The sequence below is a fragment of the Synchiropus splendidus genome, chromosome 4 (assembly GCF_027744825.2).
Source record: "Synchiropus splendidus isolate RoL2022-P1 chromosome 4, RoL_Sspl_1.0, whole genome shotgun sequence".
NCBI lineage: Eukaryota > Metazoa > Chordata > Actinopteri > Syngnathiformes > Callionymidae > Synchiropus > Synchiropus splendidus.
Window position 1 is genome coordinate 5,800,797 of NC_071337.1, and position 13,696 is coordinate 5,814,492.

The 13,696-nt window shown below is 44.5% G+C and overlaps 1 protein-coding gene across 9 annotated transcripts in view; it reads right to left on the reverse strand.

Annotated features, from left to right (window-relative positions):
* macf1a (microtubule actin crosslinking factor 1a) overlaps positions 1 to 13,696 on the reverse strand; it is a 147,312-nt gene that overhangs the window by 132,019 nt on the left and 1,597 nt on the right. For 8 of the 9 annotated variants that reach the window (XM_053863891.1, XM_053863887.1, XM_053863875.1 and 5 more), the window contains exon 2: positions 10,613 to 10,839. In XM_053863891.1, coding sequence (XP_053719866.1) covers positions 10,613 to 10,835 — 223 coding nt within the window. In that variant the 5' untranslated portion in view covers positions 10,836 to 10,839. Of the gene's footprint in view, positions 1 to 2,704; positions 3,272 to 10,612; positions 10,840 to 13,696 lie in introns of those variants that run through there. The other variant, XM_053863878.1, reaches the window with a different exon arrangement.

Below are 13,696 nucleotides of genomic sequence, written 5' to 3' on the forward strand. Positions count from 1 at the left end.
AAGGACCTAACTGTGTGTGACCATCAACAGTTTAAAGGACCACAGTCGTTCAATAAGGGCTGAGACAGGCACTACGCCGCTGCATCTGATTTACTGTAACATGGTCCAGTGTGAGGAGAGAGACGCCAACACTAGTCACGTTAAAAATAGAAGTATAAATCTGTATATAGAAAAATGTATGTAAAGCGTATTAAACACTTGTATTGTGTTGAATGTTGTTTTGAAATGCTACATTTGAATTTTGATCGCCTAAACTATGGCATGAAAGGTATGTGTCCTTTGATGTTTAGTTTGTGAAATGGTCTCATAACTTTCAACACCTTTCTGTGGATTGTGCTAAAATAACATCAATAATATCAATAAGCAACCATTAGCCACAAGACAGAACCATGTCGCTACTTGAAATTATGGCTGCCATAAGTAAATATATACACTCAAATATCAAGATACTTTGTGGATATTTCAGGTGTATTAAGTTGATATTTCATAAATAAATACGTGGCTATGGCTTTCAGCCACATATCGCCTCTTCAGTTCCCCCTTGTAATAGACAGGATCTCACGAGAGTTCAAGTCCAGGCAGGTAAGACAATGATGGTTTAACCAGACTAGATAGGACCAGCATCCAAGGAATTCAAAGGATAGCACAGACAAGAGACGTGCCATATTCCAGTCAAATACACAGCTACCATCTCAGCGCTGCACCAATGCAGCACTGCAAACGGCGAGCGCAGAACAACTGTATATGCTCAGACACCTTCGGTATAAATGTTATATATATTTATAGAATTTTCCGTTCTTTGTGTTTTTTCTCTTAAATAATAAGTGCTCTTGCTATCGAATATCACAACATGTGAGTTACAGTACCGTCATATACCGTGTCCTTATTCCTACATAAGGATATGTAGCATGTCGCCAGATTCCAGCCAAAACACAGCCCAAGGTTGTTTCCAGCAGAAAGAAAGCACCAAGCAGTCCGACCTCTGAAAACCAGTCCAGCAATATTAGGTGAACGGTTTTGGTCGCGTGGTTCCTGAAAAGCAGCCAATGATGACATGACTATCTAGCTATTCTCTAAGACTCCGCCCACACTGACACAATTTGAACTCTGTAAAGAGTTAGGTAATAAGTGATGGAATCCTCAAAGAAAACAAAAACTCGCACTCGCTCTCTGACTCGTGTCAAGGTCAGGTTCCACTTCATTTTTACCAGTGAAAGTTGTGAAGGCATCGACTCTCTCCGGCAACACAGTTAAGGCCACAAGAACAAACAACTGCTGAAGCCACTTTGTTCGGCTGCTATATATAGATTATGGTGGCTTGCTATTGTACATGAAAAAAACAAGTCGCACCTCCGTACGACCCTGGAGCCTTGTGTGTTCATATTTGTTTCAAGAGCAGACATTTATCAGAGGAAATAAGACACAACATGAAGCCCGGCACGAGAACGTTGAGTCACAGGCCTCTTGTGTGTCTTTCTTAAACACATAATTTCACTGGGAATTCAGCTACATAGACCTCAAACAAAATGTCAAAACAAGGCCAATGCTAGGTGCGGATATCTGCTTTGGCCACGAGTCTTAACAGGTATCTTGTCTGAGGAAAATTAGAGCACTTGGTGAGGAAAAGTTTAGTGTAAAATAGCTGCGTCATAATTATTTTAAAGAGTAATGTGAGCACCTGTTTGATACATTTATAGAAGCATATTTATTTTTGCACATCACATTAAGTCTCGTGTTAGCAGATGACACTAAATGTACCAAAGAAATTATGAAATTGATAAATCTGTGACCAAAAATAGAATTTTACGATGAAGTATGGCACCTTTTGAAACCTCACTTCCAGATTATGCTGACAACTGATGCTACACTTGTCCTTCGTGGACACACACACACACACACACAGGCATCAAGTCACAAACCCCAAGGAGTTTCTATTCATTACAACAATCAATAATTTAAAGAGCCTTCCTTTTCATCACCGGCAGCTTCGCAGATGTGACCTGAGACTATTGGACACGACCCCCAAACCAACACACACACACGTGCACCGCTATCTTTGTGGGGACATTTCATTGACTTTCCCCAGCACCTCACTCTAACTAAACCTAACCATCAAAACAAATAACCTTAACCGGGACTCTGAACCAAACCCAACAATAATGATCTAAGTATTTAGAAGTTTTAATCCTCCAGCCAAAACGTCCTCACAAGTCTAGCTGACCCAAGTACGTACACACACACACACACACACACACACACACACACACACACACACACACACACACACACACACACACACACACACACACACACACACACCAAATATAAACAGTTTAATTTGAGACGCCGAAAACCACTGAGGAGTAGAACAACATTCTGATGCTGCATCACCTTTGCGCCAACCTCCACTGTACAACTTTATTTACAGGACAAACACAGCAACAGGGGCCAGGAGGGCAGGGGTCACTCATGCTGCAGCTCTTCCTTCTCTCTCCTTCCTGGCGTCACATACAGTACAGTATCTCCAGCCAAAGTCAGTTCCAGCAGCTTGTTTACAGAGGAACCTCAGCCATTAAACCATCAGGGCGGTAAAGGTCTGGCAGGAAGATGCCACCGCTGTCATCCGATCAATACAACCGAGCACGCGAGCGTCCCGGGAGTAAAGTCATTCAAGGCGATTTCATAACGCGGTTCACGCCGTTACCTTTATACCGCTCCAGGACATCCTCATAAGCCCGGGCGTACTCCATCTCCTGCTGTCCATGCGAGGGCATCAGTCTCGGCATGTATCCAGCCATGGTGCTTCCATACGCCGGTGTGACTCAGGAGAGGAGCCGCAGACTACCGCAGTGACCGCCGATCTGACCCGCTCAGTCCCCGCCGTCCGGACCAATCACACTCCGCTGGTGGGTAGAAGAAAGTCTCCGCGAGGTTAACCGAGTCAATATCTGTTCATCATCGATGCACCGGGGGAAGTCTTGGCTTCCAGCAGACGGCGGCTAGCAGGCGGAGCAGCACCCGTGCTGAGGCGGCCGCCGGCCGGCTGCGGATCACAGGCGAGACGCCCAAGCTCCCGGCGCCTTCTCCCAGCCGTAATGGCTGCTTTTGTGTCCAGGGCTGGTGCGAGGATGGTGCTAGCGGCTCCCCGCCTCTCGCAGCTTCATGCAGCAAACGTCTCCGCTGCTCCTGTGACGGCGACGTCAGGAGACTCCGCTCTATTCCCGCTGGACATGATTTCACTGGTGACCGCCCCTACTGGAGCCCGCGACCGGAAGAAACGTGTCCTCTGCGACTGCGCTCGGAAAAGATACTTACAGTTGGAGTCCAAAAGCAAATACGATCAGCATTTCGGGGAATAAAATATTGGACTATTTACACTGCAAAAAAAAAAAAAAATCCGGAACAGACTGACGGCTAAAACTGGAACTATAGCGCCCCCTCTCGATCAATGCGGCTCGGCAACGGACATTATTTTAATCACAATTTATCATTCTACGGCGGTATTTTCTTTCTTCCCCTTTTCTTGTCAGATGCAAATAACGCACAACAATACATCAATAACAAACAAATAACATAAATCCGATCAATAACAATAAAAAACCTACACAAAGTGAAAATAAAATTTAAATATAAAAGTAAAACAGATACATACACGTGTACATGAGCAAGGCCAGTCGACATTATGACTTTATGACATTCCATGGAATAAAATTAATAAAGTTAACTGTTAAATATAAGGTCAGTCCAGAGTCAATTTGCATTTTACTGCAGAAAACTGAAAAAATATATTTTCTATTTTAGCAATATCTACATCAAGGTCACTATTATAAGATCAGACAACTTCCACTACTGTTAATAGCACTTCCTCAGCAACTGCCACAGCAACTAATCAAAACACAGCAATGCATTGATGACTCATGTGATGAATAGAATCAGAATCACTTAAACCTTCACTACTTTGACAACTACTGCAGCACAACCAGTAATGATGAGTTACAAGAGCAAACTGTATTCCGTAATCTCACTGAGCCAAACTCAAGTGATCTAGATCAGGGTCACCAGCGTGCTGACCTAGAAGAAGTGTGTATAATTCTGCTGCTGCTGCCCTTCACTGTCAAAGAGGTTGGTGAGCCCTAGATCAATGTTTATTTTAAACATCAATCAAGTCAAGAGAAACAACCAGAATACCACCATCGACAGCAAGAACGCCCCGATTGCATAGGACAGCTGAAATAGATCAGCAACTCACCCCACTATTCTCAGAAATACAGTGTTACAAATAGTGATTTTTATGTATTTCCGCTTATTATTATAGGTCAATACTGTAGGTGGACTCAGTCAGGAGAGCTCCCATAATACCTCTCTCTAAGGTGAGTCTTAGTTGAAACACGTCAGTCAAAACCAACGCCCTATTAAACACTAGGTCTGATTTAAGTGTTATCACACACCTGTGTTTCCTTACAAATCTGATCTTCATGTTAATATTGTGGGCTCAGCTTCAGATGGTTTCCTTTTCACTCCGTTTGGCAGAATTACAATAAACTGAAGGATGTAGAGGAAGTTGCTCTTCACAGAGAAACCTCCAACCTGTCAGTGACATTGAACTATACATGGAAGATTATCTATACGTTAATCCCTGCCTCATATTTGTGGGTCACATCTGCTTTGCGGCATTAACCGGGCCTCATTGTTTTCTCAGATTATCAAAGTAAACAAGAGAAAAAGATGGAATAAATCATGAAGAAATATTGTACAATAATAATACGAAATGAAAGAGAATAGAGAATGAGACAAGAAAGAGGTTGATAATAAAATTAAAGTGAACAATTTTATTATCAACAAGTTGCCAAAACAATAGGCCCGGAAATATAACAATAGCATTTGTATTATGTAGTAAAGGGGTCCCACTGGTAACAACCCAGTGCTTTTAGTACCAGGCCACCGTTATGTCAATTAACCTTAACCTTGCATGAGTTAAACCCAGCCCACGGGTCAGTTCACTCCTGTCTCAGCCCGGCACGCGAAGGAACAGCAGGGCTTTGAAAATAGGGTCCGGTTATATAATGTTTGTCTCAAGGATGAAGCCATGCAAGACTTATTCCAACTCAAGCAAATATTCAAGCCCAAATTATAATTCAAATTCAGTTATTTACAGAAGCATATCTACGATGCAATATATTGAGGAAATGTACAGCAAAGAGTGGGAGAAAATAGCAGAACAGCAAAAGCTAGCGACAGTTAGCATACGTCGTTCAATCTGTCTAGCACGATAGAATTTGAAAATATTCATCATGTTTTAAGAACTATATATATTTTTCCTTTCGTCTGCTTTACAATGCACTGACTTCAGAGTTTAATGTTACGTACTTGGCAGAATTATGTGGCATGGCGCCATGATATAGCATAGCATAACCTAGCGAGGGGTTAGCTTAGTATTAATAATTCATCACCGGCCTGAGGGCTTCATTTTATGTTCCATACTTATTTTACAGAGGGGAAAAATCACAAGGAAACATGAAAACCTCCAGATTCCTGATATTTATTTCTTGGGTCACGCTTTATAAATCAATGGCTGCACTGATAAAAGTCATAAGAGGTCAGTTGGTGACAGGGAACCTAAAAGTTCTGGAGGGCAGGAGCATTTTGGAAGACCTCATGACGCCCCCTAGCGTTGACTTAACGAAGTCACAGTGACCCCTCAGCTGAGAAGTGACCACAGTGTGACATGTTTGTTTTGTTGATTCGCTCCTTTGTCCTCGGCATCTGACAGCGCCGATCACTCTCACTGGCGTCCTCCTGTCCCTGTGGATGTTTGTCTGTGTCTCGGTTGCGTGACTCACGCCGTCGGGGTGTGTGTGCGTGTGTGTGTGTGTGCTGTCAGGAGTTCAGCGACACTGTGAGCTGAAGGCAAACACATTCCTCACAGCAAAAGAGAAAGCAACGGCAAGGACAAAGATTTGCATCAGCAAGACAGCTGAGCTTCTGCTTCTGACCAGACTAGAGAGCATCTTTCTCTTTGTAAACAAACTGTTATGAGGGTGGGTGACAGTAAAGCAGAATCATGGGCATGTGACAGCAGCAAGCCTTTTTCTGGAGGTGCGAACGATTGCAAAAACAGACCCCACACTCACTGAGGGGCCGAAACTGCAACAATATAAAGTAATTTATATTAACAGTGTTTTCTGAGCTTGGTAAATCATGAATACTAACTTCTATCAACTTAAACCTTTGGCTACAAGGTGCTCTGTCATTGGCTGAATGTGAAGCCGTGAGCATGGTGGGAACTCAGCAGGTAGTGGCTCCAAGCGCTGTTTGGGAACGTGAAAACTCACAAAGGAAAGTAGCATTTGTGATGCAAATCCAGTCGGTTTGTAAATTGGATGTGAATCAAGATTAACTGAAAATTAAATGAGACACAACAGTGAATCGAAATCACGATCTTTAACGATTTATTGTGCAGGTCTACTATGTATATATAGTATGTATGACGAACCGATTTAGTGAAAAAAGAAAGTCAGATATGCACAATATTACAGGAGCTCTGTTGACGCTCTGAGCAGCCATCTTGGACTGCGTACAGGTTGGTGAGAATTCTGGGAAATCCGACATTAAATTCCGTCATTGAGGGGCGGAACTCCCTGTATTGCACCATAAAAGCTGCAACTGTTGCAATGCATTATGGGACATGTAGTATGAGCATTGGGAGCGTATTGACCCACGGGTCATTAATAATGGATGCAGTTGAATTAGATCACAGCCATTTATAATTCAGTCTTAAGTTTGACAACTTCCTCACTGGTTTCCTGCGAAGACAAGGGTCTCAGACTACGTGCAGCTTGAAGAGCACTTGTCAGAATAAATTGACGTTACTTCCGGACCCAGTATCAGGACGGATGGGAAGCGGTCCTGCATGACAAAGCAACTGTCTCACAACAGACACAGCAGGAGAAAAAAGAGCCAGGGGAAATGGCTTCACATGGAAGTCCAGTCATCGCTCCAAGAAAGCATTACACCTCAAAGCTCTGATGAAGTGTTAGTCGAACCCACGTCAGCATGTTTTTGTGAATTACAGCCTGATCTGTGTTAAAAGTGTTTTCAATTCATGGTAAGATCCTGGTGAGGACTTCTGTCAAGTGCACCTTCTCACCAGTGGTTTGTTCATCTCTAAGCGATGTGACCACCTCCACCCGTCTCCCTTTCGTCTGTCATGATTTTGGTTGCTATAAATCCCCCCCCTCGCCCTGGATGACCTTTGATCTCCCCTGCCCCTCCCCCGTCCCTCCTCTTGACTCCATCATTCTCCCTTCACTCCTCTTTTCAAACTTCTCTCTCAATTCAAAACTCTCTCTATTTGTTTGGCCCCCTACTTTATTAAACCCAGTGTCTAGTTTTCCGACCCCCCCTCACTTCCTCCACCAACACACTCACACACCCTGTCATTGCTCTCGCTTGCTGTGGAGCACCATGGAAACTGCTGTGACCAGATCTCCATGACAACCGGGGATAAGCCAGTCGGAGGCTTCCTCACAACTGCCTGACTAGAAAACAGAATGGATCAGGCATCGGAGGGGACGACTCACTTACATGCAGGAACTGATGACTGGGCTGTGTGCAGGTCATGTGACACACACATGCTGCTCTGCATATGACACGTACTTAAATACTGAGTACAGAAGGAACAGTGGAGCACAAAGACTCGCTGCTCTCTTTGAATAAAGACTGAAACACTGGAGAGGGTGAATGAAAAGCAACTGGGTTTGTTGGTAATCGTCTTGGGTCAGAGCCCTCATCCGCACATTCCATGCCGCAGCAGAATCCGGGTCAATGTAAACGCACCATTATGTCCAAATGTAAAATCATCACAATAGCGTTCACGGCTGGATGAACGCGGGACACGCCGGGCGTGACACAGACCTGACCCCGGGGTTCCTCCACTTATGCAATAAAGGCATGTCAGCAGGTCATGTGACTGGAGGAATTCAACCAAGCATTCAGAAAATGCTCCAGTCCTATGAAGAAAGTGGCTAGGATTTAGGGGTCCTCAGACTCTTTTTGGGGACCCATCCTATATGTCATGCTCCAGTAAGTGACAATTTAAGAGGCGCAGATGTTAAATGTAGTGACTCACAAGATCATGAGGGACAGAAACCTTCAACAAACTAACACCCTTCTTTATCGTACAGTGTCGATTATCAGTTGGTTGCCATGGTTACGGTGACTGAATGTGATGTATCATATCAAATTCAATCAGAACTTCTTGTCCTCATTAAAATGAGCCAGTGTGAGATAATCTGTGTGAAACTGAGACGGCTTATTCTCTAGACTCAGGCTGCAGTGGTCAGTACCCACTGTGCTCCAGCCATAGAATGTTAGTGTGATGGCAACAGCTTCAGAAGTGGCTCCACGTTTCTTAACTCATCGTAATAGCAAATCTGGCGTGAAGCTTTCTCTCATTTCAGGGGAGAATGAAATGAATCTAGATGTTAGTTACACCAGTTTTACACTCACGTGTCGTATGAACGGCTTGCGGCTTCACAACTGCATCAGTTAAATTAAATCAGTACTTGGAAGTTTGGGCTGAAGGAACAAACTTATCTTGTAAAGAACTTCTGTTTAGCTTCTTTTGGCTGACGAAACGCAAACAAATAACTTCAGGCAGCAAGAGCTCCAGAGCTCAGAGTCACAGTCTGGAAGGAATCAGCGTGATGTGGAAATAAACTCGATGACATCACTGGACTCACATCTGCCAACAGCTGTGATGGTCTCACAGCCAAAAGAATCAAAGATCCCGAGGTTTTTTTCTTGCCTGAACGTAAATGTTGAATAACCACATCCTGAGTCAGAAATATTTCATGAGGAAAAAACTCTGAGTGACTTTTGAAGGTTCGGATGAAGGGACGGGACACACAGAAGTGGTCGGAGTTTGTCTCCACAGCAGACTCCAGCCCTCGCACAGACACTGCTCCCCTGCTTGTTTACCATTTGACTCAGTTTGAATTTCATGTGCACACATGGACCCACAACCACAAACCACCCAGTGCTGGACTCACTGGAGACACTACAGCAAGTATTAAGGCCACCTGAGGTAGAACTACTGACACTGACAAGAGGATTTATATGACAGAGAAGCAAGAGAATAGCAATACTCATCACATATACAAGTCCCAGTCTTGTTTTATTTTCATATATCCATGTAATTATTCCAAATAAAAGCCATGTACCAGATCAATCGTTCCTATATCTGTCAACAAAGATTAAGGCTGGAGCCCTGAAAAACAGCGACCCATTGAAAGAGTAGGATCTGGAGTTGAAAATTAAGTCATGAATAACTGGAGTTTATCTCAGCCTCACTGTAAACAACAATGTTTAGAAGTGTTTAATAATAATAATGTCAAGATCCCGGTTACAACTTAAATAGACCCAAAGCAGCTAAAGTGCTAATGCTAGCATGAATAGTAACCAAGGCTAATGTAGCTAAAATGAAAGCAGGGAAATGTCTGTATTATTCTAACATATTCACTGCTTCCTCGCCCATGTTTCCATAAACTCAAATGGACTCTATTACCTTATTAGCCCATATTCTGATGAGTGAATGTAAACAACTATGTTTATCTGCAGACGATAACGTTAGCTCGTATGCTAACAGAAACAAACACATGTAATGCTAACATAAGCGTAAGTAAAATGAGTCAGACCTAATCTGACGTTATGTCACATCAAACACAAAACTCACAGCTACCTGGCGCAGGAGGTGGGGGACACCCTGGACAGACTGCTGGGCACAGATAGACAACAACCCAGCCACTCTCGTTTTTCATCCTGGCAATCGGGTTTTTTGCAAGGATTTTGAGACACGGTGTTCCAATTTTATATTTTTGTGAAATATAAAATTGCCCACATGGAAATTTAGAAATTTCAGTTAGCTTGAAATTAGTACTTGGGGCATTTTGAGGGGCATTTTTTTTATAATTCAGGGAACTCTTGTCTCAATAACTCTCCTCTTTTCAGAGTCGAATGCTAATTTTTAATTTCTCCTAAAATATCTACAGTAAAACTCACACCGCCGCCAGCAGTGTCAAACATCCCACCACAAACAACGAGTCCTGTGACCCGCGAATAACAGCGAGACCAATATGGCACCCGCCATATTTGACAACCCCTCGCTCACGTCAGGTGTTTTTCATTAGGGCAATTATTTACGCTAAACTGCGAGGATCAGCTCAGGCGGCCATTTTAGGATGAAGTTGGAGCTCCTTCATGTTCTCACAAGGGTCACCAAACAAAACTTGGTTCTACACAACTCTCCGTAATGTAGTTAATAATGGCCAATCATCGTCTAAGGTTTCTGTTATAGAAGAGATGAATGTTGTCTGACACCATTTCCTCCATTATCAAACCTCCACCGAGGCGCTCACTCCAGTGTTGCATTACAGCGGCAGCAACTTCTCCAGAGAACCAGCTGACCTACATTGCTCTTCCATCTTTGGTTACCAGGATGAAGGAGGAGCCCTGAACCTCTGGTTTCTGGTCTTCAGTTGAAGTTGCTCCTCTGTTCTGAGGTGCCTTGACTCGAGTTTGTGACAACATGAGGAACAAGAATCAGCTGCCTCACCTGCCACACGAACCACCGCCCTCTCCGCCGGGTCCAAAACCGAGTCCTGGCTTTTCCTCTTCCTCCTCTCGTGCTTGGACAGGTTCCACGGTAGAGTGTCTCCGGGCAGCGCCAACGTAGACGAGGTGCACGGCGAAAGAGAGCCGCAGGAGCGCTCGCTGCGGAAGGACGGCTCGCTGACGCAGGAGCGCTCGCTGAGAGTGTCATCATCCGAGGACTCCATCTTACTGTGGAGGAGGAGAGGGAGCGGGAAGAAGAGAGGGAGAGTTCAGCAGGTGGAGAGTGATGGAGAAACAAAGAGGACAACGTGGAGCGTGAGGAAGAGACGGGACGTGTTGGCAACAAGGAAGAGAGGAAAGAGGGAGGAGAGAAAGGCACATTTATTTGGTTACAGTGTGTAAGCTTCAGTTTTGTTAACTTCAGATTTCTACACAAAACTCAACTCCAGCAGCACCAGAACATTATGACCCCCTGTGTATATATATATGACCAAGGAGAGGAAGGAAGTCATGTTAGCACTTATGAGTGCCTGACTCTCCCAGAGCACCGGTCCAGAAGTTCAGCCAGACTCCCAGTGTGCCACTTCCTGAACCGCTGGTATCCACAGCAACCATGCGAGGAGCAGGTTACAGTTTTCCCACAATCCTCCGCGGCGCGTTCCAGTGAGTCAGTGGCAAAGTGGCGCTTTTATAAATAGAGTCAGAATAGAAGCTTCAAAGCCACAGCGGGCGAGGAGAACCGAGGGACAGGAGAGATCCGTCCCTGTGAGTCACACCCACAGCCAGCGGAGGGGGGAGCCAATCCTTACAGGTGCTATTATGAGGCTAAGAAGGTTGCTCTAGTGCTGAAGACAGCTTTGAAAATTAAACAGAATTAGAGGAGGAAGAAGAACAAACATACAGAACTGAGGAAGTGCTTCAGTAGCGCTACACTCCAGAGTGTACCGGGAATACTAGGTCTGCAGTCCGACACCACCAGCAGTCTGAGCTAACGCCGCCCTCACTAGCGCTTACGTAAAAGAGCTCATAAGTTCAGTCAATCGAGGCTCTGATTTTCTTTTTGTGTTGTTTTCCTGGTGTCTGTATTCACACTATGTTCGTGTTGACCATTTTCTTTATTTTTCTTCTTCTTTTTTTCCAATTTTTTTCTTCTCCTTTATGTGTTTTTCATTTCTCACTCCCAACATTGGAGTCATTTTTTCCTCCTGTGGACTTTGGATCAATCCGTCCTTTGATGTCACTTACGGTTGGGCACTTGTGCTGCGTTCCATTTGCGTTATTCTGGACTCTCTCTCTTAAATAAACCTTCGTGGGACAAACAACTCTCCTGCTCCTTGTGTAACAGACAACATAAAAGATCAATTAGAAAACTAGGACTGAGGTCTACAACAGACCTGGGCAAAGTGTGGCCTGGGGGCCATATGCGGCCCAATGCCTGTATTTTCGTGGCCCTTGTGATGTCAGACTAAAACTATAACTGATATGAAGTAATTTTTCATTTTTTTGTTCTTTCTCTTTCAGTTAGGGCTGTGTACTGGCAGGTGTCTTGCGATACGATACGTATCCCGATACGTATTCTGCGATACTGTGTCAACAGTATATTGTAAGAACCATCATTTTAAGGAGAGAAATCAGATAGTGCAGTGCAATATTATGTGCATGAAAACCAGTTTATTGCTATAACGTCAGCACAGCTAAACTTTCAGTTAAATTTCGTAAGATATCGGGAGGAAGCCCAGGATCCTTTTGCTCCCAGCACTGACTCATGATTTGATTCAGACTTAATAGGATCAGAATCATTGACTAGCTTCACCACACATTGATCTGTCCTTGCTGCTGCCTGTCAAGACCTGATCTAAACTCAATCCTCTAATAATTTCGCACCACTGTGAGGCCATGGTTTGTTGCTCAGCTCCCTCACAGTTCTCACACAGAGACGTGACCCATTTACTCTCAAGTTCAGCCGAGAACAAGCGCTCGCTGGAGAGTTGGCAAACTGGCAGGGGGAGAAAGTGGACGTCAGCTGGGCCGAGAAGTGGAGCCTCAAAGGCAGCAAGCGGAGCAGGATTCCTGCCTTGGTTCCAAACTTCTGCCGATGTGAGTTTCAATGGCGTACGTGTTCGGCCTGCCGCTGTCAGGTCACATGACCTGCAGCTGAACTGAGGTCCATGATAATAAACACGCAGCTCCAGTGTGAAGTGCTGCTGAGCTCACTTTTGCTCTAAATGACCTCAGACTTTCGGGCACTTCTCTTCACAATGACATGCAGCAAAACAGACTCAAACAAAACAGGCATAAATGTGTGTGTAAAAATGCCTTGTGTTTGATGGCAGCTGCCAGTTATAATGAGTAACACAGCATGTAATGAATAGATGAGCGTCTAGACCAAACCCACACACACACAAGTACACACTCCCTCTCCCTTGCATCTTCACTGGCACACACGCACAGAGGCGTAAACAACAAGAATAAACACCAACAGGCGGGGAAATAAGGGCCTGTCTCACTGCTCAGCATGACTGGACGCCCTGAGATTTAATCACAGTGAGCGAGAGCACGTGAGGCCCAAACAATCCTGCGGCAGCACTCACACAACCCTCACAGTTAGGTGAACACAGCACATGCAGCGTCACAACAATAACCCCGACCAATCTCATACATATGTACAGTACCGTGCCTGTGTGGAGCAGAGACAGAGGACCATGCTAGCAAACCAGCTCACAACACAGAGGAGGACACACACAGGCAGCTCTCTTTTGCTGCTGGTTTCACTCTCAGCCTTGTTTGGATGCAGCATGAATAACAAGTGACGGCAGATGAGGGAGATGTCAGCTGGGAAGATGAACCCAGGGCCAATGATTTGAAGGTTTCTAAAAGCTGTTCGTTCCGGTTAAAAAGTGAGTTGGAATTTTTTAAGGTAGAATATTTACAGAGTGGAAACATGCAGCTCCAAGTCGCTGCTGCAGACTCACCTCCAAACTTGCCAGGCTTTAGGTGAGAGTCACACAGGTATTGACCTATGAGTCCTTCAAGCTGAGTGCTTGAATCACTGAGTTGTCCCGTCTGAATCCTCAGGTGCAGTAAC